At 42.3% G+C, this 24,581-nt stretch overlaps 1 protein-coding gene across 1 annotated transcript in view; it reads left to right on the top strand.

The window, feature by feature from the left end:
- The window catches only part of Serinc1 (serine incorporator 1), a 24,897-nt gene extending 316 nt beyond the window's left edge, over positions 1 to 24,581 (top strand). The window contains exons 2-10 of the mRNA XM_004630237.2: positions 14,630 to 14,791; positions 15,635 to 15,804; positions 16,853 to 16,932; positions 17,158 to 17,295; positions 19,998 to 20,167; positions 20,255 to 20,345; positions 21,339 to 21,483; positions 21,575 to 21,805; positions 22,979 to 24,581. Of these exons, the coding sequence (XP_004630294.1) occupies positions 14,630 to 14,791; positions 15,635 to 15,804; positions 16,853 to 16,932; positions 17,158 to 17,295; positions 19,998 to 20,167; positions 20,255 to 20,345; positions 21,339 to 21,483; positions 21,575 to 21,805; positions 22,979 to 23,114 (1,323 nt within the window). The 3' untranslated portion in view covers positions 23,115 to 24,581. The remainder of the gene's footprint in view (positions 1 to 14,629; positions 14,792 to 15,634; positions 15,805 to 16,852; positions 16,933 to 17,157; positions 17,296 to 19,997; positions 20,168 to 20,254; positions 20,346 to 21,338; positions 21,484 to 21,574; positions 21,806 to 22,978) is intronic.

The raw sequence follows: 24,581 nt of genomic DNA, 5'->3' as shown, positions 1-24,581 counted from the left end.
CCCGCGGGCCCTCTGGTGGTTTCCTTTGTGTCCGCCCCGCGTCCCGCGGAGCTTCCGGCCTCTCGCCGCGGGGCCGCCCCTGTTCCCGTCCCCGCGGACTGCGGCGGCGCAGGCCGGCCGCTTTGTTCCGCCCGCGCGGCGCGCAGGGGTGCCGCCGCGCCCGGCTCTGCAGGGCCCTGGGCCCTCGGGCCTTCGCGGGCCTGTGCGTCTGCGGGAGGGTTCCGTGGCGCTGCGGGTCTTCTGACAGCTCGTGGGTGTGCCCTGGGGTTTCCGTAGCACCGGAGCTGTTGGGGTGAAGGCATTTTCATCGTGTGGTATTTCTTTTTCTACGTGTAAAGGCACCTAGAGAATAGCAGATTTGGGGACGTATTACAGCCCAAGATAGAAGTCAGCTACCGCCTGTCATGTAGCTAGCGTTCTAAATTCAGCTAAAAATCTTGACTTTCTGGCCCCCGCTGTTATCCTTCAACATGACAGGTCAAACTCGCTTGTTTCCTTTAATTAAGAAGACGTGTGTTGGCTCCAGCGTGCTTCAAGGCCGTCAGGTTTGGGGGCGACTGGCCCAGTCCCAGGGACACGCTTGCGCTTGACTCTGCTTGCCCTCTCGCACGCCTTCATCTCCTCCCCGGGATGCCCCTACACAATTCTTCCTGACAGTGTGCGACATAATTCTTGTATGCCACGTACCCAATCATATAATAGTCTGCTATCAGCTTTTTACTTCTCGTTTGCAAGCCTTATTTAAACTGAACCGAAATCTGGCTCGATGGGTGATTTGAAACCCCGTTTTCCTTCCGTCCGCTGGTGTTACAATGGAAGAGCCTTCCTTAGGCTGTTCGCAGCGTAGGGGCCACGGGTAGCCTTGGCTTATAGGGTAGCCCCTTCCTCCGAAGAATAGTGGCAGAGCAGTTACTATGAAGACATCTGGAGCTTATGGCGAGTTATTTGGATAATTATTGGATAAATAATAACTAGTTATCAGTAAACCAATCATTTTTCTCAAACCTGTGATTTCTAAATTTCACCTTCCAAACAGTTGTATTTTTGACTTAACGCATTTATAACATATACATTAATCAAGACGCTGATTGTTTCAACACTCCACCTCTTTTCAGAAAGGTTTTGGTATGGTGAAGTTGTGTGTGGGAATTGTTCCCCAGCCAGCTTGTGCTCTTGACTGGATTGTGTTTTCTGGAGTTCAGCATAGAATCCTATTTTTATCTCAAGAAGATACTAAGAAATTCGAATTGAATCTGTTGACTTTTCTATACAAAGGAAGCATAGTGCAATAAAAAATATTAGAAATCAGTGCATGATTATCATCTGGCTGTTTTCCTCAATTTTTGGTAGGATGTTTTATAACTTTATAAAGTCAGATTTTGTCTGATTATTAAATGGGCATAGTGTAGTTATTTGTGGATAGTACAAGGTTTAGAGGGTCTTCTGAGCTCTGACCAGAACCAGTGTTGCAGCTCTACTTTTTTCAGCTCGCGTCTCCGAACCTTTCCTAACTTTCCCTTCCCAAGAGCCAGTTCCAAAGGTTCTTGAGCCACACGGATAGGTCATGTCACAGCAGCTTCACTTGCGGTACCAGATTCTGTCTTGGTTTATGTTTCTTGGTGCTGAGACAAAATACTTGATGCCCAAAGTTAAAGGAAGAGCGATTTATTTGGCTCACAGTTTGTATAGGTTTCAGTCCATGGTCAGCTGACTGGAAGACAAGGTGTCAGGGCAGATGAGAATCACGAAGGAGAGACAGCCCAAGGTAGCCAGAAGGTAGCAAAGCAAGGAAGGGACCTTACCAGTGTCTTCTGACATTTTTATATTTTATGTAGGCAACTGGGGTGAAGGCAGTGTCAGGCCAACTTGTAGAATGATTTAATAATCGCACACCCAGGGGCCGGGGAGATGGCTCAGTGGAATAAGTGCTTCCCTGGCAAGCGCAAGGGCCTGAGTTCAATCCCGGGTTCCACCAAAAAAGTAAAATAAAGTAATCCCACACCCTAATCCCAGCATCACATGTTCCAGATCAGCCAACTCTGAGAAAGCTCCACCTATGACAAGTTATCATTCTTAAACTTCATGTTGTCACTTAATTGACCACATTGTGTCATCTAGTAGATTTTTCAAAGAGAATTTTTGAGTGCTTGAGGTTTTGTATTTAAAAATGACTGGTAAGAATTTGAGGCCGGGCATCCCTCTCTCAGCATACATGTGCAGGTCACTCATCACACACACACCTTGAATATTTTAGTTTGTATTTGTCTTTGACATGAATAAGGTATATCTGGGTTTAAATGTTTTACTACTTTTTTCCTTTCTGAAAAAATGATTTTTTTTCTCTGTCTTTTCATCTATATATTTATCTGTGGGTATCTTTAGGAAGAATTTTAAGGATACCTCTTACATCTCATTTTACGTTTTTATTTTCCTTCCAAGTTTGTTTTTCTGTGTTCATTTTTTTTTTTTTTTCTTTTTTCTTTTTTTCTTTTTCCCTGTTTTGGAGACGCAGGTCTATGTAGTTCAGATTGGCCCTGCCCTTATGGCAGTCCTCCTGCCTCAGTGTCCTGAGTGCTGGGAGAATCGTAAGCATGTGCCATCATGCATGACCCCTTTTATTTTTAAAGAAGCTGTAAGTTAAGTACTTTAAACATTCAATGACACAAGAAAAAATTGCCATTCCAGAAGGTACAAACAAGAGAATATAAAGCACTGGGAGCAAAGCAAGTTCAAAATACAGCAGGGAAAAGAGGCGGCCAGATAGCTCAGCGGACTAAAGTGCCTGCTTAGGCGGAATGCAGTGACCAGGGTTTGATTCCAGGTGTGCGCTGCCGGCCTGACCCCAGGGCACGCTGAGATGGCAGTTGAGATGGCATGGTGGTGCATGCCTGCAATCCCAGCACTTAGCTGAAAACAGGAGGATCACTACGAGTCCAATTTATGTAGTGAGACCTTGACACCCTGTAGACAGTATACCAAATACATGAAGAAAAATATAACAGGGCAGATATTAAGTCTTGTATTTCCATGTGGACCATCCAGAAGTGTCTAAGATAAATTGTGAGCTCCAGAAGCCTTATGTGGTCCCAGCCAAGGGGCACTGGTGGGCGTTGTAGCTCCCATAGCTTCTCTGTCCAGCTTTGCTCCCTTGCAGCTTTCCTTAGATAATCTATGTTTCTGGGTTCTCCAAACTGCTCTTGTCTCCATGGCACTCTAGGTTTCACTGACAGCCTTGCATATTGCCTGGCCTCCCAGACCTTCTGAAATCTTAAGGTTAGGAATGTGGAAGCCTTTTTATTAACCTCAGAACTCTTGCATGTGCCTAAACCCAGTGCAGCGTGAATGATGCCAAGGCCCACTGCCAGCTCGAGCAGTAGCTAGGTTTTCTTTTTTAGCTGTAGGGATCAAGTACCTAGAGTGCTCAGCACTCTAACCCTGATTTTGAGCAACAAATTCTCTATAATGCTGCCACTCTAGAATCTGGTATGGCTGCCACAGCCATTCTAGAATGTAGCACTCTGTGGCTTTCTCTTCACAGTGAAGTCTTCACTTTGCAGTTTTGAGGCTGCAAAGGGTGGAGATTGCTGCTGCTTGTGATGCCCTCAGGCCAGCTTTTCTGTTCTGTTCCTTTTTAAATTATTTTTATTCTTGTGATACCAGGGATCGAACTCAGGACCTTGTGCTTGCCAGGCAGGTGCTTATGCCACAGACCTATATCCCCAGCCCTAGTTCTGTTCCTTGGCACAAGAGATCTCAGCTCTATCCTTGCATAGTGGAGCTTCATTTCTGGCCAGACTCTCATTTTAAATCATCCTGCTGTGCTCTTTGCTCTTGATTATCAATAGAAATCTGACTAAGAGCCCAGCAATAGTATGGCACAGCTTCACCATTCTACTGCCTTGAAATTTTTCTGCCAGAGTAATCATTCTTCCCCTTCCCCCTTTACTCTTGGTCTTAGGCAGTCTCTGGACATGAGCAAAATGCTGCATAGCCATAACACATTGTCTGGAGTCCAGAAGCCAATGCAGTTCTTCTCAGAAACCTCCCCAGCCTGGTCTTTACAGGCAGGATTTCTATCTGCCTTCTGTTCTCTTATACAGAAGAGCCAAAGGTGCTCCACCACTTTTCCATTTGGCAACATTGCCAGACCTTTCCTATCTTTTCCTGTAAGCCATTCCCATAGGCTCTTGAACCACATGGTCAGGTGTATAGTCACAGCATTGACCTCATTTCTCCAAACCAAATTCTGTCTCAGTTGCTTTTCTGTCTTAGCTGGAACAAAATACCTGACACCCAGAATAAAGGAAGGAAAGGTTTATTTAGCTCATAGTTACTGGAGATTTTCGGTCCATATTCAGCTGGCTCCAAGGCAGAGTGGCACATGGCAAAGGGCAGCAGTTCATGGTGGCGCAAAACAGCAAGAGCAAAAAGTCAGGAGCAGAGGCAGAGGGCAAGCCTCTCTCCTTTATACTGCATCCGGGCTACTTGTCCAGGGCGGGTGTAGCACTCCCATAATCCAAGTATTGGATCAGGAATTAATCACAAAGTCTAGAAGTCTGCCTCATGACTGTGTGAGGTTTTGGGGGACAACTAGAGACAAACCATACTAGTAGGTAAGACCTGTGACCACTGTATATATAAAAGTCTTCACTCAGAAGTTCCGCTGTCTCACCTGGGGCCCACTTTCAGTCCTTTGGGTATTTTCTAGAGTATGATAAAGATGATATAGCGCTTGTAGTTTAGAAGTCTGGAATCTCTTACTTAGTATAGGATTCATTTATGTTGCTGTGTGTATTAGTTAAATTTCTATCGTTGGTTTTTGTGTTTGTCTTTTTGAGACAGAATTGTTATGTAGTTCAGGCTGGCCTTGAGAATTTGGTCTCCAACATTCAGTGGCCCTCCTGCTTCAGCCTCCTGAGTGCTGGGATTACAGACATGCACCACGATACCCAGCTTAACTTCTGTTGTCCAGCAGGATTCCATTATGTAGTTGTTCTGCAGTTCATTTTTCCATTTATTGCTTGAGGGACATTTCAGATTTTGGTGATTGCAAGTAAAATAGCTGTAAGCATTCCCATCTAAAGGGTTTTTGTGTGGCCTGGGTTCTTATACTTAAGTTCTTATATGTAGGGGTGGCATTGGTGGATTACTGTATATGGTTATTGTGTTTGATTTAAAAGAAATTGCTAGACTGATTTTTAAAATAGCTGTGCCATTTTTTTCATTCTTACCAGCAAAGTATTGAATTCTACTTGCTCTTTGTTCTTGTCAGTAGTTAGTATAATTGGGGTTTTTATTAGTTTTTCATTTTAGCCATTCTAATATGTATTTAGTAGTATTTCATGATCTTAATGTGAATTTTCTTAATAGCTTATGACGTGGCAGTTTATTTTACCAACAGTATGTTTAAAAGACAGCTTTGCCTAATTCTGAATTGGTTTATTTTATCTTACTGAGTTATGAGATTTTCTTTTAGATTCTGGATAGAAACGTGTTAGTTACCTGATTTGCAAATATCCTATTAAATCAAGCCTTTTCATTCTCTTGTGGTTTGTTTGTTGGACAGCATCTCACTATATTCCAGGCTGACTAATAAAATTCACTGGGTAGTCCAGGGTGGGCTCCAACATTCGATTTTATACCGCAGCCTCTCAGAGTTCGGGGATTACAGGCTTGTGCCTCGCTAGTGTCATAATTTGTTTGAGGCAGTGTTTATCAGGGTTTTTTTTTTTTTATTGGTTTTGTTTTCCTATAATGAGGATTATCCTTTTACTTATACCGCTCCATTCTGATTACTGTAGCTTTAATATTAAAATCAGGTAATGTGAAATTTGTGATTTCATACTTTTTTCAAAAGCAGTTTGAGCTATTCCTGTTTTTTTTCCTTTCCTTAAAACTTTTAAGACAGATAGTTTATTTCTATGAAACTGCTAGAATTATGATTTGAATAGGTTTTATGTGTTTATTTTCGTATTTTTAGGGAAGGGTCTACAAGGTGTTCAGGGTCTCAGTACTAGATCAGACTCGTAGTGATCTGCCTGTTTATAGCCTCCCAAGAGCTGGGATTACAGGTGCACTGAATAGGTTTTAAATTGTAAATGTTTGGAAAAAATTGAGGTGTTGAGTCTCCCCATCTAATTAATTTTTTGCATTTATTCGGTGTTAGATTTCTCTAGTATTTTACAGCTTTCATCATTTGGAATTTTGTAACGTTTGTTGGATTTATGCCTAGGGATTATTTTGTTTAATTTCAGTTTCTAATTGTAACCACCTTATAGCAATGTTTGATCTGTGCATATCATTTTCAGTCTGTGACTCAGAGTTTGTGTGTCAATTGTAATAGTGTTTTTGCTGTTCTATTAAAGTTTTCTGTGTAACAATTGTGATAATTGTTGTAATTGAAATAGGACATTTTGAGGTCTTCCATTATGATGATCTTGTTTTCTTTATTGGCTGGGAGTTCTGTTTTTTTTTTTTTTTCAAAGTTTTTTTTTTTTTTTTTTTTTTGGCTGGTTCAGGCGGGTCTGGTGTGGCATGTGGTGCCGGGGATTGAACTGCAGACCCCTGCGCCTGACTGAGTTTTGCCCAAGCAGGAGCTTTAGACAGCTGCGCTGTCCCACCAGCCCCCAGCTGGAAATTTGTGAAGCTGAATTCAAGTGCTAAGAGTGGATGTTTGCAGTTCATATTTTAGGAAGAAAGCATTTGTTCTTAAAAATTTAGGCTTAAACCAGTAAGTATGGATGTGAATTACAGCTGTTTTGTAAATGCCCTTTAAAATTGAATTGAGGCTATTGTTCTCTTCCTTGTTTGCTGAGTTTTTGTCACAAATGGGCACTGATATTTGTCGAGTGATGTTTTTCTGCATGCATCGAGATGACGAGTGGGTTTTCTTCACTCTGTTAATACAGTGAATTTCATTGGCTCATTTTCATAAGTTGAGTCATCCTTGTTCTTCTAGACTCAGCCCCTGTTGGCAACAGGACTTTTTGGTTTTTTAATGCTCTTTTTCCTAACGTGCAAAATTTTCCTTAAAAATTTTTATTTCTGTTCGTGAGTGTGTTGGTCTGTTGCAGTGATGGTGAGTCTTCTGAGTGCCAGGTTGCAACCCAAAGCACACTTATTTATCACCAAGCACCAGAACTGCAGTGAAACCTGAGTCCTGAGGTTATGCTTTAGGAAAAATCCTCATATATTAACATCTTTTGTCTTTAAAGGAGAGAGTAAATGTGTGTGTGTGTCGTAAGTTTGCTGCCTCTGGTCTGTTGTGTTCTTTTGTCTTTTTCCCCGTGCCTTAAAAAATATCTTTTTCCTTAATTTTTAAAAGATATTTTCCCTGAATGCAGAATTCTTTAATTTTGTCAGTACTTTTGGTTTGAAGTGTTTTTTATTAGAAGTGTGATTTCCTTTGTTCCTCTGTATATACCATGACTTTATTTTCTTATCTCTTAAAACTGCTTACTATTAACATGGTAAATTTTTAGAAAAGGTGCTTCATGAGGGTATATAGCACCCACATTGGTTTTTTAGGAGTATTTCTATTAATGAATTCTTAACTTTAATTTTATGAGTTTTATTGTTAAACAATGCATACTTAACTGGAAAAGAAAATATCAACACAATAAAATACTAAATTTTTAATATCTAGTTGAGTGTGTAGAATAAACATTGGTTTTTTTTTTAAACAACATTTTAAACAGCTGTTTACCTGCTTACAAGATCTAAATAAAATACAGCAGCAGAAATAAATTCTTATGTGCACTTCAATGAAAATACCAAGACTTTACCACAGAAACAGTCCTTGCCTCAGTTATCACACCTCCGGCAGCCTTCCCACTTGGCAGCACCGTGCTCCCTACACAGGGCTTGCTGACACTGGTGCACGTTCCTTTCCCTGTTGGCAGGCATACTTGTCATCTCACTGGTCGCCGTCTTTTGTCAGGAGTTTCCTGTTATGCAATGTGTACTTAACCAAGAAATATGCAATGTGTAATGAGTGTTTAGAATAAGCAGCATTTTGTACATCAACTGTTTGCTGCCTAAATCTGAAGAAGAAATAAATTTCTATGTGAAGTACAATGACTACAAATAAAACTGTGCTGCAGAAACACCCTTTACTCCAGGTGTTACATCACGGCAGTTTTCACCAGAGAGCCGCACTGCACTCAGCCTGGCCTGCGCTGGTGGCGCATGTGCGTTGCTTTCCTGTCTTTAGTCGCATGTTCTTGGCATCTTTCACCTGTCTGCCAGTCCGCTCCAGAGTTCTGCTGATTTCTTTGCGCAGATATGTATTGTTCTTCTTCTGTTGTAATTAATCCTTTATCAATTCCAGTCCCAGCCCTCTTAAGAAGTCTGCTCCTTGATGTTTTGTGCTTTTTTTTTTTTTTTTTTTTGGTAAGGTATGAAACTATTTATGCCTGACATGTTTAGGATTGAGTAAAGCACAGCCATTGGTCAACAGTTTGTATTTCAGGTGGCATCATAGTTGCTGCAAAATTTGTCAGCCACATCTACTCTGCCTTTCATTTTGTTGTACATTGTGACCATATCTGTTTTCGTTTGTGTTGAAGATTTACTGTGGATTTTTTTTTTTTTTTTTGTAGTTTGGTCTTTAGACAGGGACTCACTGAGTAGTCCAAGCTAGCCGTGAACTTGCTCTGTAGCACTGGCTGATCTATGACCTTCAGCTCATCCCACCCCATTAAAGGTGTGCCCGGCTTCCTTCATCATTCATTTTATCCTGGTAGTGTAACATTGGCTGTGTCAATATTACTTTGTTTTTATTCAAAATAGTGTAGTCCAGGCTAGCTTGGAACTCTGTAGCACTGGTTGACAGAAAGCTCAGGAATCCTGTGCTTCAGCCTCCTTAATGCTGGGATTACAGGTGTGTATCACCCCATGTGGTTTAACTGTCAATCTTACCATCGTGGTATAATATTGACAGTGTCAATACTACTTTGTTTTTCTTTGACAGGTAAGAAGCCAGTGTTTTGTCTTCCTGAAACCCAAAGGTTGTACTATACATTTCTCTGTTGTGACTTTGGAACTGTTCTTAGAATAGTTGGTCATCTGGTGTTTCAAAGCAGCATCAATAGGTAGCTCCTGAACCAGTTGTTGAATGTGACATTTGGGTTATTTTTTGAAATGACAAGTGTAACAAGTCTATTTAGAATTTGTAGACTTTGCAGGTCTCTCTCTCTCTTTTTTTTTTTTTTTTTTCCTGTTTGGCTCTACAGCCTGTGTTTTGGAAGGGCTATCTGGTCTTGCGTTTTTTAGGTGAAGAGAGCTATTTTCGATTAACTCCTTCTGCCTCCTATAAAAGGGGGAAACAAGTCAGTGTTAGCATGATGTGACTTCAAGCCTCACATGGGAATTTTTGTTATGATCACAGTTAATACATATTCAGTTCCATGTTTTCCAAAACAGTTAACAATTGGTTGCCCAGCTGTTGCACAGGACATCAGACATGTATTTTTATGTGGATTTGATACTGACTAAATAAAATAGGTATTGTTTTCCATGTTTTTAAAAACTCCCACCAAAACCAAAACCTGTCCCCAGCCCTGCAGCTTAGAGTGTTTAAATAGCTTCAGTTCACATGGCAAATATGTTTGAGCCAGGGACTGTTTAATGCTACAATCTTTGCTTGCTATATAAAGGCTAAAAACAGCCCTAATCATAATACTCATGGATATCCATGATGCCCATTTAGTTCCAATTTTCTGTAACTAGCATCTTTCTAGAATGAGTAAGCATTTTTTACCTCTGGATATATGTTTGTTTTATACATTCATTGTCAAGCACTTGGTTATCCAAGTTTTGGTTATTTCATTTTCTTTGGCTCTGTGCTTCAAAAACTATGATTTGTACATAGGTATTTAGTATGGTTGTATCAAATGGTCCTTTACTTTGCACACAGTACACCTCCAATGATTGTTGGCTACTTGATCAATAATTTGATAAAACTTGAGCTTTAGCTTTTCACTTTTTGTTAAAACTCCTTCCCTGACCTTTTCAACTTGAGATTTGTTGTGTTTTTGTTTTTATTTTCTATTTTGTATGTTCTGCAAGTTTAGATAAAGGAGGATGAATTTTAAAAGGATGTTCATTGTCCCAGCAGCGCAGTCAATTACAGCTGCGTTTGCCAACCAGCACACTATGAAACCAGAGGAGCCACAGAAAGAAGGGTAGTGCATCCTTTTGTGTCCTCAGTGTCCTCTATAGACTAAATGCAGTTTCCAGAAAAGAAAAAAAAAAAGCCATGTGGTATATTACTGCCCAAATAAAGGCTTGGTTCCTGAGTTCCAGTATGAATGTCTGAATTCCAGGTGTAAAATTTCTTCACATTTACCAAGGCATATTTTTTATACCATATTTGGAAAGTTTATTTGGCATGTATTGTGAAAACCTTCTGTTACGGTTTGTGTCTAGTTGTCCCCCCAAAGCCTCATGCAGTCATGGGATGGCTTCTAGAGTTTGTGATTGATTATTGTGGGTGTGGATGCTGCACCTGCCCTGGGACAGGTAATTTGCATCGCAGTGTAGGGATAAGAGAGGCTAGCTAACTGCCTGAGCTGCTACCACTCTCCTTTGCTCTTTCTCCTTGCCACTGGCATAAAAGATTGCTCTCTGCCATGTGGCACTCTGCCTTGAAGCCAACTGAGTATGGACTGAAACCTCCAGTAACTGCGAGCTAAATAAACCTTCCCTTCCTTCATTTTGAATGTCAGGTGTTTGTCCCAGAAATGAGAGAAGAGTAACCAAGACATCTTCCATGACCATGAAATGATGCAAGTTTTGAAGTGCCAGGTATTTAAACAGTGTGTAAACTGTTTGACAGTTTAGTACAGAGCTTTTAAAAAATGAGTAACTAGCAGCCAGATTGTCAGGCTTTTGCATTTTTCTGCTTGTGTTGTTTTGTTTTGTTTTTTGGTACCAAGGATTGAACTCAGGACCTCATGCTTGCTAAGCAGGCGCTTACACTGCTGAGCTATCTGCCTGGCCCCCTTTTTTTCTTTATTAGAGAGTCCTTTAGCTGCTGAAACAAGGCAATTTGGAAAGAAACCACATCTCTTGAGCATCATTATTTTAAAATTCTCAATGTCACATCTGTCATTTTTCCATAAATCCTTTAGTTTCTGATTAGCACAATGAAAGCGATGTAGTCCTGCTTTGCATGCTTTTAGTTCAGATAGTGAGCTGTCATGGTAAATGCACTGTTGTGTGTTACTGTCCTACTTGTGTTTCAAAACGTCTTATAGCATCATGCATTACAAAGTTTCCAACATTGAATTGCAGTTAGCATTCTGTCCAGTAGGTTTCACCCCAGCAAGAACCTAGTAACATTTTCTCACGTAGTTCTAATGTGGGATCATTTAGGTATATGTGACCGTTTTGTAGCATTTTGACTTGTGAGATACTTGTTTGCACTACTGTTTCCTTGTCTGAATCTAGCTTTTCATTCACTTCTCTGTCATCATGGGTAGCGGAATCACCTGGTTACTCACTTTCAACCTGCTCCCAATGTTGTAATAGAGGATTTTCATTTGACATTGTACTGCATTGGGCTAATTCTACAAGAAAAATCAAAAGATCTAACAAAAAATTACAAATGCACAAAAATGTATTTATGGTGCATAGCAATTGCACCAGTTTCTACTTTGACACATGTGCATTCCCCTTGCCTTTGCTGACCAAGTGGGCAGACACAACGATTGCACATTCTGTATTCCCCAGCGCAGCTGCTGAGATCCACAGCCAGCTACCAGCTACCATTATGCTAAAGTACATATTCTCATTAGAAAAATGGTCGGGTATTTTTTATCTACCTTCGTGCCTCTTGGGTAGTAAACAATTATTGTGTTACTTCTTTCATTTTCATAATATTTTGCTAAGGCTTTGTTGAATTTGGATCTGTGAGCTTAAGTTTTCATTGAACTTGGGGGAGTTTTGACAATTACTTCCTCAGAAGAACTCTTATTTTTGTCTTTAAGCTTCTTACTGTCTTAATAGGAATAAGATCCTTCGGATAGGTTTTTTATTTTGGATCATTTCTGTTGCTGTATCTTTGGATTTATTAATCTATTCTGTCTCAGTATTATGGGAATTGAGCTTTTTTTCAAGCTGGAGATACCTCTTTTAATTTAAAAAGAGCTGCCTTTGACAGCTTCACGCTTTCCTCTAGGCATGTGAGTTAGCTAGTATTGCAAGACGTGTGAATGAGCGCTGGCACCTTTGTCAGTTCCAGATCCGAGCTCGGTAGTTTCTGCTGTGGCTTGTACGTTCCTGCTGTCTAGGCCTGCCAGCGTTTTGTTAGATGTGAGAGGTCAATTCTGCTTTGGTGAGGGCTGGGTATTCTTACACATATTTAAGAGATATTCTTGGACATAAATGAAGTATTTGGTATTTTTTATAATGTTTGTTTTTAGGCTTTTAAAAAGCAAAACAAATAGATCTTTAGTCTTCCAGCTATAGGTCTTTAGTCTCTGGCTGCTTGCCTGCAGTGCAGTTTCGATACCCAGTGCTCGGGGTTATGAGAGTTTTCTATTCTGGGCGTTGGAATTCCCAGATACCCGCTACACAGGGCCCCTTCAATAACTTTTTTCAAATGCATGGGCCAATAAGTGCTTAGCTAGCATTTGCTGTCTGGGTAGCTTTGTCCTCTCCAATCTTCTGCCCTAGAAACACTTAAATTGCTCAGTTTCCCGAGTCCCCGCACTGTGGTGGCCAGTTTGGTGGCCTGCTGGGCTCTTGCCTGCGCTCACGGTTCCCCAGGCCTGAGGAGAGGTCCCGTGGCCGGCCTGTGCTGTCCCCTCGCAGAGGTCATGGCCAGAATTGCTTACTGGTAGAAGTAGCAATTTCACTTATTTTTCTTGGTGGTTAAAGCAGGAGGTAAGTCTGGTCAGTGTTTCTTGGTTTCACATAATTATCCTAAGCAACTCTCACTGTCACTAATTTTATTTTCAGCTATCTTTATTTTATGTAATACATGTAGTACAGAATCTATACAGTTTCACTAAGTAGATTGGACACAGCCTGTTTAAAGCCTGTTCCCTGATACTGAACTTAATCTATATATTTTTCCCCTTCTCCCTTCTTTCCTTAGACTTGTAATCCCCTTTTTTGTTCTCTCATTGCATTTTTGAAGTTGCCTTTTTCTTTTGCTAGCTTTTTGTCACTTTTCTATGGCTCAAATAAAATCATAGTAGGAGAGTTCTTTTTCTTACTGAGTTTTCATTTTACATGTCTTTTTTTTTTGTCCCAGGGGAGCATTTTTTATTTTTGCTAAAGTTATTTGCATAATTGTTATGACATTTTTTTCTTACTGAAACTTTATATAAAGTGGCTGTGTTTGAACTCCCTCAGGCTCAAGGCTGTGCCCCAGCTATAGCTCTGGGTTGGAATAGCCTCACTCCTCTAGCTTCCTGGACTATGGCAGTGTGATAGTGATGTAGGGGAAAGAAACTCCCAACTTGAAAGATATCTTGCACAAGTTTGTGGTCTCCAAAACCGAAAAATGAATTTTAGGAACAGTGGTTAAAAGCAGAATACATTTGTTGAGCAAAAGCAAGCTTCTGCAAGAGAGGTACAGAGGGGCACTGAATGGGTTGTCAAGGACCCTGCCTCTTCTAGGGATTTTTATTGAATAAATCCATGAAATGAGGTGGGTCTAAGGTGGGAAACTTGAAACTTGCTAGATGGGCATCACATAAGACAGAACTATGGTTAGATAATAAGATTACAAGCATACTTGACCAGGTAAAATTAATTAAATCAGGATCAAATAGGGAAGCATGAATACAGAACAGAGGCTTTTCCAGTAGGGGTTGAGTCAGTGGCTATTCCTGGCTTTGTGAAGGTGATTGATACCTGTTTAGAATATCAGTCCCTGATGTCCATCCCTAGGGTGGCCTGTGGGTGCCTTTATTTGATCTTTCATCTTAAAGATCTGGCCCTATAATTACAAAGTCTTCCATACTGGCGATGGCACTGACTCGGTTCCTGTAATAGTCTGTGTAACTCCTCTGCCTTCAACAGTAGAATTCAGGCCTGAGGGAAATGATAGACTTTGCCTTTCTGGGATCCTTAAATGTCTGTCCCAGTGTTCCTCTCTCTGGGACAGGAGCCTGCCCCCAGCCTAGTGCAGAGTGAGTGAGAGGACAGGACCCAGTTTACCTGACCGCAGTTGTCAGTTTTGTTTTTACTACTAATGGCAGCAGAGGAAAAAAGATTACCAATTTACTATTTTTCCTCTTTGGGTTGGGAATTCTGGGAATTTTGTGTACTTTTATGATTCGTAGCTCTGGGCTAAAAGGTGGGGTTGGAGATGAGCTCAGCAGTTGTGCTTGCTGGGAGTTTTCCATCTGTTACCTGAATTTTGGTTGCTGCTGGATATTTACGTGTATCATTTTTTGTAGTTTTACTCATTTTTGCTTATTGTAGATGACGAGTGTGTTTTTTTATTCCATCTTTACCCATAACCAAATATTCAGTAGTTTGTAGATAACATGTATGAAACTGGGTGTGGTGTCATTTTTAGTTTTAGTCTTTTCCCCTTTTTCGAACAAGTGGAATTGGAGTTCTCATTACACCTTCTGAATGCATCTGATTGGAGTCCTGTTCTCTTTCCCAGATCCCCTGTTTGTGCGGCAGCGCCCCCTGTCTGCTGTGCCGATGCTGCCCCAGCGGGAACAACTCCACCGTCACCAGGCTGATCTATGCGCTCTTCTTGTTCCTTGGGGTGTGTGTTGCTTGTGTCATGTTGATACCAGGAATGGAAGAACAACTGAATAAGGTTAATCGTTTTTTTTTCTTATTTATTAAGTGACACTAGAATATGCAGACTATGGGGTTTCTTGGGGGGGGGGTTGGAGTATTATAGAGAGAATAAAGATGCTTTACAACCCCAATAGCGTACTGAAAAAGCAGGTGTTTGTCAGTGTGTTGGGCTGGAGGAAATGGGAAGAAAAAGTTCATTCTCACAGAGGTGAGAAACAGGTGGTTCTGCCCCTTGTTTCCCTTGAACATTCCTGTTCATATTCTGATTACAATGTGGCTTTACACTTTCACTTGGTGCTGAGGATCAAACCCAAGCCCCATGCATTTTGGCAGGCCCTCAGCCCGAGCCCAGCCTCTTAGAGTTTGACTTCTGAAATGGTTGTCTTTTTCAAGATTCTAAATTAAATTATAAAGTTACTGCTTCACATATTGTTAGGTTAGCCCCATATATAGTCAGAATGAGACCAAAAAGTGTATTAAAGTAGCATTGCCTTTGAAAAGCAAAGTACTAATCTCTTTAGTTCCTAGAAACTTGTCAGTTACTTTGTGATTCTTTAAGCTCATACTGACTTTCTAACTGTACAGTTCAGTGTATCACATTAGAATGTAAATTTTAAAGATTTACAATGTTCTCCAACTCAAAAACGCCTCCTACTTCGCATTGACATTGGTAGTTCATTTTCTTATGAGAATTTTAACTACTATTCTCTGATTAAAATGGAGTTTATTTTGATTATATATTCACTATGAACTATAAGGCAGACTCACTTTTCAAGTCTTAAAACTCTTTGATTTCACACTTTTGTCTTTTTTAACTTAATGGAAAAATGTGGATCACAAGCTTTCTTTCTTTTCCCAGATTCCTGGATTTTGTGAGAATGAGAAAGGTGTCGTTCCCTGCAGTATTCTGGTTGGCTACAAAGCTGTGTATCGCTTGTGCTTTGGCCTGGCCATGTTCTACCTCCTCCTTTCTCTGCTTATGATCAAGGTGAAGAGTAGCAGTGACCCTCGAGCTGCCGTGCACAATGGGTGAGTGTTCGATTAGGCCTCTTCTAAGCAGTTGTCAGTCTACTGAAGAAACTGAAGCAGAATAAAAAAAGTTTGCAGAATTTTGTTCATGAGGTAAGAAAATCCTCCTATTTCATCTAGACAGCATCAAACCTCAGATAGTCCACGATAAAAACTGGGTGTGGTGGCACACTCCTGTAATCCTAGCGCTTGGGAGGCTGAAAACAGGAGAATCACTTAGTGAGACCCTGTAGGCCCTGATCTAAATTCATTAAAAAAAAAGATAATCCATGATAGCTTTGGGTCATTGATTGGATAACTCTGATTTCTGTTTTATTTTTTCATCTTAAAAATGGCTCTGCACATCTATGCCCATTCCTGGACAATTGGTGCTCTTCCTGTCTCCCTTTAGTCTTGCTGGAGTGGCTCATCCGTGGAGCTCTGTTTCCTAGACCTAAAATGTAGCTGTGACAGGAAGCTTGCTCCTGAACAGTACATTGGTTTTCTGAGCGATGGCTCCAGACAGCTAAGATGGAGACATGAGTGTGCAGTTGTTGGTCTCCTTCAGTAGCACTATACCAGGAACTTGGAACGCGTGGACTTTTTGTATTTTTTCCCGCAAAGTAAGTTTTAAACAATATCTGCTATTGTGCTCCCAGAGACTGGAGGAAAGCACATGGGATGTTAGTATTAATGAAGAATTGTGATAGGACAAGCTTATTTTCATCCTTTTAGTCTTTGATTGTTTTAAATTCTGTTTCAATGGAGCAGCCATTTCTCATATATGTAGTAGAAAATTCATTGTGTAATGCACCCTGCATTTTCACTTACTAGATAGAATAAACCTGTAAAATAGAACCAGCATCTTCACATGAATTAATGACAAATAACACTGTCTTAAAGCTAACTTAAAGATAGTTTATGTTATATATAGTCTCATTTCAAGGTGATCCTAACCAAGAATGGAAGAGTTACATGAAATGTAGCTATTCTTCAAAATGCTCTTCAAATTTTTCATCTATAAAATTGTTGAATGAACGTTTACTAATAAAAATTACATTTGTTATAGATTTTGGTTCTTCAAATTTGCTGCAGCGATTGCAATTATCATTGGGGCATTCTTCATTCCAGAAGGAACATTTACAACCGGTAAGAATTTTTTTCTTAGTTGAGTGATACTGATGCAGTCTGAAGGGCACTGAATAAATGTTACCTGGAGTTGTAACTGTGTTTATTGTTTTATTTTGCATTTTCTTTTGTCCCTTGTTACAAATCAAGTCATTTACATAAAGCATTATTTTTCCCTTTCATTAAAAAATATGTATGAAAAATGCGTGCTGCCACTAACCAGCCTTGTGCGGGCCTCCCTTTCAGTGTGGTTCTACGTGGGCATGGCAGGGGCCTTCTGCTTCGTTCTCATACAGCTCGTCCTGCTGATTGACTTCGCCCACTCATGGAATGAGTCGTGGGTGGAAAAGATGGAGGAAGGGAACTCAAGGTGCTGGTATGCAGGTGAGCTCCGCTTATGCAGAACACCTCCAGGGCGGTGCGCTCTGCTGAGGACAGACAGAAGGTTACTTGGGATTGTCATGATCTGATTGCCTCGAAGAGTTGCCAGTTTGTCAGTGGCATCGTATGTACCTTACTGCATCCACAGCTTGTTAAAGATCTTTTGACAGATGAGCTGGTAATATACCTAAAACCAGAACAGAGTCTACAAGAACTTGAGTAGCTAACGTAATATTTCAAGGCCTATTTGTGGAACCTTGTGCATACTAGGTTCCATACCAGGGGAAGGGGCCGCTAGAAATAAATGTGTGATGGTACAGTCAAGGCAGATGGAGAAGGCAGGGTGTAAAGATGTGGAGGACCGCCCGGTGCCTCCTTGGAATAGGTGCTGTTGTCTCCATCTTGCCTGAGCCTGTTTCCATGTACTGACATGTGCAGAGCTGGCTAGGACTTTTCCTTATCCTTTCAATTGGCTATAAGCAGTGGGTGTATGAGCCAGGATAAAGAGCCAGGGTTCCATGCATTCAGCTGGGATCAGCCTCCAGATGAAGGCTGTGACTTCCTGGGCTTTTAAGGTTACACGTCGGAGCTGAAGCGTGGACCCCAAAGCATGAGGTACTGTGTCGGTTGTGTAATGCAGGCTACTCTTTCTGTGTCCTGCAGAGGTGAATGTAGGCCTACCTAGCCTAGCTCACAGCACTCACCTGTTCCCTGTGATTCTCAGTCACTTGTCCTCAGGCCACTCCTTTCTCCCTGAAGTAAAACATGGGTTCGGCCCCGAGTAGAGGCATTTGTTCCAGATAGCCATCGTCGTGGTTGGACTCGGGACCCCTGGGCTCCCCATAATTACAGATAGAACTTTCTCTCTATGTTCTCCCTGAAGGTTGCACTGGAAGGTGGTAGGCTGGAATTAACTTACTAGAATTCCAATGACTTGTCATGGGATTCCAAATACAAACTTCCTGTGCCATGACGAGCACCAGAAGGGCTCTCCGTATAAAGATGTTAAGACATCGGTGTCATTTAACTGATTGTGTTATGTGCATTGGTCACACCTAAGGAAAATTCCTGTCATAGGGTGATTAACGTTTACTTACATAGTACTGGAAGCATGGATCAAAATTGAGGTGCTCAGGGCGGGGGAAATAGCTCAGCTGTTCTAAGCGTTTGCCTGGCAGGTACAAGGACTAGGGTTCTGTCCCTGGTACCACACGCTGCGCTGGCCCCACCCCCAGGCATGCTGGCCGCTGAGTCCAGGTGTGGTGGTGCATATCTGTAATCCCAGTGCTGGGGATGCCGAAATAGGATTACTACTGCGTAGCAAGACCCTGTACCAAATAAATAAATCTTTTTAAAGAAACAAAACACAGAGTCACTGGGGTGAAATAGGTGAAAGAAGGGACAGAGTTTTAGCGAGCCCAGCCCCTAAATGTAGGAGTCTGTGATACAGTGTGATTGCCCTGTAGAGCATCCTTGCTAATCAGGGCAGCTAAACTCGTTACTGCTTGATAGTTTTTTTTTTCTTTAAAACATGCTATAAATTTGGATTCTTTGGAGCCGGGGAGATGGCTCAGTAGAATACTGAGTTCAGTCCCCGGTTCTGCAAAAAAAAAAAATTGGATTCATGTGTAAACCCTGGGTTCATTTGAAGGTAACAGAATAACTGAAACAGAAGCCAAATGTATGGAATCTTTAGCCAGATGTTTGTCCTCAAAACTAGTTGGTGATGATTGGTTTCAGTTGTTAACGTAAGATCAGTTTGTTGCTCAAAGAAAGAATTTTTGACATTCAGAGACTTCTCTTACATAGCCTCATCCAGTGAGAACATGTCTAACACGCGGGCTTCGTCTGTTTTACTCTGCCACATGGCCCGGGCCTGGGACGTCTCAGGAACATCCCAGGGATCTCCTCAGTGAGGCAGACCCACTGACACTTCCACACCGCACATGTACTAGCACAAAGACTGGCCGCGTTATGTGTGTCACAGTTTACGAAGAATCTCAAGTTGTCTTAGTAAATAGTGAAGTTGTCTTTACATAGTATACATACTTTTGTCTGATTTCATGTGGTGAGGGGAAATTTTGGTTTGTGTTTCTTAGCATCCTACCTTATTTACAACTGAATGATTATGATTCTTTAAAAACCTCAAGTAGGGCTGGCGAGATAGCTCAGTGCTCTAAACGCCTGCTTAGGTAAGTGCAGAGACTAGAGTTCGATCCTGGCCACCACATGCTGTTCCATGCCATGCTGGCCCCACCCCCGGGTGCTCTGAACCGAGTGAATCAGGCGTGGTGGTACATGCCTGGAAACTCAGCACTGGGAGGCTGAGACAGGATCACTGTGGGTCTGAGCTGTGTAGTGAGACCCTGTGCCAAACACATTAAAAAGAAGAGAAAGAAGGAAAACCTCAAGTAAAACTCCTCCTGTTTATTTTTAAAGTAATTCCTGCTATATATGAATGTGATTTGTAAATTGTGAGATAAATATTCCTACTGATAAAAATTATGTAGCATGTTCGTTATTTACTGCCTTGACAACATGATAGTGAGCTGATGTTCTGAATTATTAACTTCCCCTACTTCTGTGGCCTGTGTAATGCAGTTACTAAAGTTGCATGTTTAGATAACACGACCCATCAGTTTTTAAAACAAGTCACATGCCTAGCCGTGGGCCGTGTGGTGAAGTCCAGTTCCGTTTCCTCGCAGCCCTGCTGTCAGCCACGGCTCTGAATTACCTGCTGTCTGTCGTTGCCATCGTGTTGTTCTTTGTCTACTACACTCACCCAGCCAGTTGCTCAGAAAACAAGGCTTTCATCAGCGTCAACATGCTGCTGTGCGCGGGCGCCTCTGTGATGTCCATCCTTCCCAGGATCCAGGTACGCTCGCGGCATGCCCGCGCACATGCCCTGAGCGGTCTCAGCCTGTTCACGGTGCTGCTGCTGCTGCTTTGTGTTTTGCTTTAGGAGTCGCAGCCGAGGTCGGGCTTGTTGCAGTCCTCAGTCATCACGGTGTACACGATGTACCTGACGTGGTCGGCGATGACCAATGAGCCAGGTACGATTGAAGCCCTCGGAGTCCCTTTACTCCAGTCATCTGGGAGCTCGCTACCCGAAAGCCAGTCTGCTAGAAGGGGGCCTGGAAGTGGACACTGTTGTCTGCATCACCTCCTGGATTCCTTAACAAACTGGAAGGTTGTTAAAACCACCTGAAATTCTAAGAAATCTGCTTAACTACTTTTCAAAAGAAACTTCATCACATGATCTTGCTTCTGTGGCGGTGCAGTTTTCACACTGTTACTTCTTGTCTGACTCCCTTGCAGTGGAACGCAGCCGAGCTTCGGATCTGCCAGGGTCGGGCAGTTAGGCTGCGTTCCGTGGGAGTGCAAGCCAGAATAATACGTGGCACTTGAGGAAAGAGGAGTTGCTATTTTAAAGGAGAAAAGCCAGAGTTCTCTTAATAGTAATTTGCTTTAAGTATTTTTAGAAACTTAGTTTTCTAAGTTGTTACTAGGTGGCCATCGGCAGATCTGGCTTTGTGGGAAGAATGCACGTGGCATTTTTGTCAGTACTTCACTAGCCCTTTATGTCTTGTGAAAGAGCAAAGAGATCAAATAAATAGTAGTAGTAGTTGGGCCTCCATGGTCATTTCCACAAAGTGCTTGCTATTGGCGTTACGTGTAAGTCTCCGTTCTTGTAGAAGATAGGACATTGAATGATTTAACTTTTGTGAACACTTCTGTATTTGCATTATAAAACTTAAAAGGAAAAACTTAAGATCTTATTAATAGATAAAAATAATTCTTACACATTTTGTTGTTACACTTGTGTCTTTTCCAGAACAAAACTTTTGAGTTTCCAGAGATGAGAGTTAAAAAGAATGACTGCCCTAAAAAATAAATTTTTTCTTACCCTAACATTGTCATTTTCCTTTTTTTTGAAGACAGGGTCTCAGACTCCTAGTGACCCTCCTGTCTCACCCTCCCCAGCACTGGGATTACAGGTGTGCACCAGCACGCCAGGCTTGTTTGACTTTGAGTCTGTTTTACAGAAACGAGTTGTAACCCCAGTCTTCTGAGCATCGTTGGCTTCAACACCACAGGCTCCAGCCCAGACAAAGGGCACTCCGTGCAGTGGTGGCACCCTCAGGGGGTCATCGGCCTTGTCCTCTTCCTCTTGTGCGTCTTTTATTCGAGGTAATTAAGCCAGGAGCAGGCTGCTGGGCGGGCCGCTGCTGACTCAGGAGGGGCTCTTCTTCAGCATATGTCTCTGTCTGCCCTCATGCAGCATCCGCACCTCCAACAACAGTCAGGTTAATAAGCTGACTCTTACGAGCGATGAGTCCACACTGATTGAAGATGGCGGAGCCAGGAGTGACGGGTCCCTGGAGGATGGCGACAGTGCCCACCGGGCCGTGGATAATGAACGGGACGGCGTCACATACAGCTACTCCTTCTTCCACTTCATGCTCTTCCTGGCTTCACTGTACATCATGATGACCCTGACCAACTGGTACAGGTACTGACCCTGTGTGGCAGCTCGGGGCAGGAGGGCTCTAGTTGGGGGAGAGGGGTGCAGTAGTAACATGAGCCTCGGCCAGACTTTAAAGATGTCAATGAAAACTATAAAGCCAAGATTTATTTATAGAAATGTGTGTGGATAAATTGTTCTAATGTATTTTTTTTCTGGGAAGATCAAAGCAATTTATAGTGATCTTTTTAAAACTGATTTTATCTAAATAATTGTAGAACAATTCTATTTAAGATTCAAATTGACATGTACAGTTTAGGTAGCTTTTTGGCGGGGGCACTGGCTCAGCCTGCCCTGATGGCAGGGCTGGTGTGGTATGTGGTGTGGGTGATCAAACCGCAGTCCCTAAGCTAGCCTAAGCAGGCACTTAAGTCCACTGAGCTGTGTTGCCAACTGGTAGTGTGATTTTTTTCTTTTTTTTCTTTTGCGGAACTGGGGATTGAACTCAGGCCCTTGTGCTTGCCAGGCAAGCGCTTACTCTACTGAGCCATCTCCCTGGCCCCGGTAGTGTGATTTTTAAGTAATTCTAAGTGCATGATGCCCTTGAATGGGATGTGAAATTATTTTCAGTACTAGCAAAAGAAAAAAGTAATATTTGCTGTATTTTCTTGAGAGCATCCTTGACTGATTACTACTGAAAAGACTACGGTTTTTTGAATTCCTACACTACGTTGTATTAAGCTAGAGAAATCCAGATAGTTCTCAGGAATTCTCAATAATGGCTATAAGGTAATAGTAGTAAAAGGTAAGACTTTAGGTGAGAGAGATTTAACACAGAATCATCTGCGTGTTCTTGGTGCTGTGCTAATTCTGAGAAGCCAGGAAATGGAGAAACAGTAAGCTGGGTTGGGAGTTTGCAGACGGACGCTGGACCTCCCCCATCCAGAAATCAGGCCATTTCTACCCCGTAATGTACCAGAAGTACAGGCTGCCCTGGTACTTCAAGTCCTGTGCTCTTCAGTCCAGGAAAAGACACCGCTGATTTATACCTGGTCCCGGCTCCTAGGTCCCTTTGGGGTGCAGGGCAGCAGGTCCGTTCTGCGCTGCACACTGCTGGCAGGAGACTGGCCCGTGCCAACCCTCTCAACCCTGTGTGCTACACTCGTACTGATAGCCCCCCCCCCCCCCCACACACACCCCCCCCCCCCCCCCAACCCTCAGGTACGAGCCTGCACGGGAGATGAAGAGCCAGTGGACGGCCGTGTGGGTGAAAATCTCCTCCAGCTGGATCGGCCTCGTGCTGTACGTGTGGACGCTGGTGGCGCCACTCGTCCTCACAAACCGTGACTTCGACTGATGCACGTCTGGCAGGAAGGCTCCCTGTGGGCGCTGCTCTGTGGAACTTTACAGTATTCCTGGCTCTTGTGAAGTTGTGTGTGTGTATGCTTCCTGTGTACTTTCTCCAGTGTTGTCTTGGCATGGATTAGGTTTTACTGCTTGCCATTTTATTCATTATTTTCTTGCCAAGTGCATTAATCACGTGCAGTGTGGGTCACAGATTGCGAGCTGTATGAGGATGGCAGTGAGTTAGGAGAAGCGGATGCTGGGAGGGTGGCCTCTGCTCCTACCTGTGAAATTAGAGGAGTGTAGGAAGCAGAAGTAAATTAGCAGTATTGGGTGACAGTTTGGTTTTAAATTTGTTAGACTGTAATTGTCTTAGGACGCATGAAAGTAGACGCATGGCTGCTGTCTGAAATACTTGAAATGTGTTGCCTTGTGGAGGCCTGCATGGGGCATAACGCGGTTCTGCTAAACTTGCAGGACAGGTCACTCAAATGTAGTCTGATGCGAGTTCCATGTTGTTAGGACTTGCGCTTAGCGTGAAGGTAGGGGCTTCAGTAGCCCGGGTGCCTGCTCAGTGGAGGACAGGGTATGCTCAGGCTAGGCCCAGAGTCTTCCCAGGGTCCGGTGGCACCCAGTGGGTGTCAGACTGACTGTTCTGTGACACTCATCCTCCGTGGGTGGCTCCAGGGACTGTCACCAACCCATGACCTTTTGTTCTGTGGCCGTTACAAACCCATGCAGCCAGTGTAGGTGTAGTGGAGACAGTAGGAACTTTGAGGGGTTTAGACAGTTTTTAAAATGATAATCACAGGTTAAAAAAGTTGTTAAAACTTAGAAAAGCAAAAGGTGGTTAAAAATTTACCAAGGCAGAAAAAAACTATAAAAAGGCCAGGCTTCCGTAGATCCTTAAATAAAAGTGCAGTTCTTTCATTTAAAAATAAACTAAAGCACAGACTTCAGTGGCTAATTTGTGGCAAAGTTAGGATATTCTAAGTGTACCAACTCTGGCATTGATCTCTGACATTAAGTAATTTCTGTTCAATATAACATGTGCACAGTTGGATTTGCACCTCCTTAGCAGGGGCTGCTTCCTGGGACACGGCTGGCTGCCGTTCAGCCTGTAAACCAAGATGGGCATGCTGCACTGGTGTGGGGTAATTCACAGAGCGCCACACAGGGCAGCAGAGGTTCTGAGCTGTTGTGTTTACTGCCATATAATTGAAGTATGTAGGTTATTGTAATCTTTCAACCTAGAAATCAAGCAGTGTGAAAGTTAATTTAGATAGAAACTTAGTTATTTGTATGTGTAATTAGTGCCTGACCAAGCCTTTAAAAATTTACATTTGCTTCCTTAAAAATATTTATTACTGTAAGTGGAATATAACAGTTCTCTTGAATTCCCGCATCTGACTGTGTATTGTGTTTCACAATTTTGGATGACTGTGTTCAGTCTCTAAATAAATGAACTCCAACCCGTGCA

This window comes from Octodon degus, unplaced genomic scaffold (assembly GCF_000260255.1).
Source record: "Octodon degus isolate 3935 unplaced genomic scaffold, OctDeg1.0 scaffold00034, whole genome shotgun sequence".
NCBI lineage: Eukaryota > Metazoa > Chordata > Mammalia > Rodentia > Octodontidae > Octodon > Octodon degus.
The sequence above is the reverse complement of the archived record's forward strand: the minus strand, read 5'-3'. Positions and strand labels throughout refer to the sequence as shown.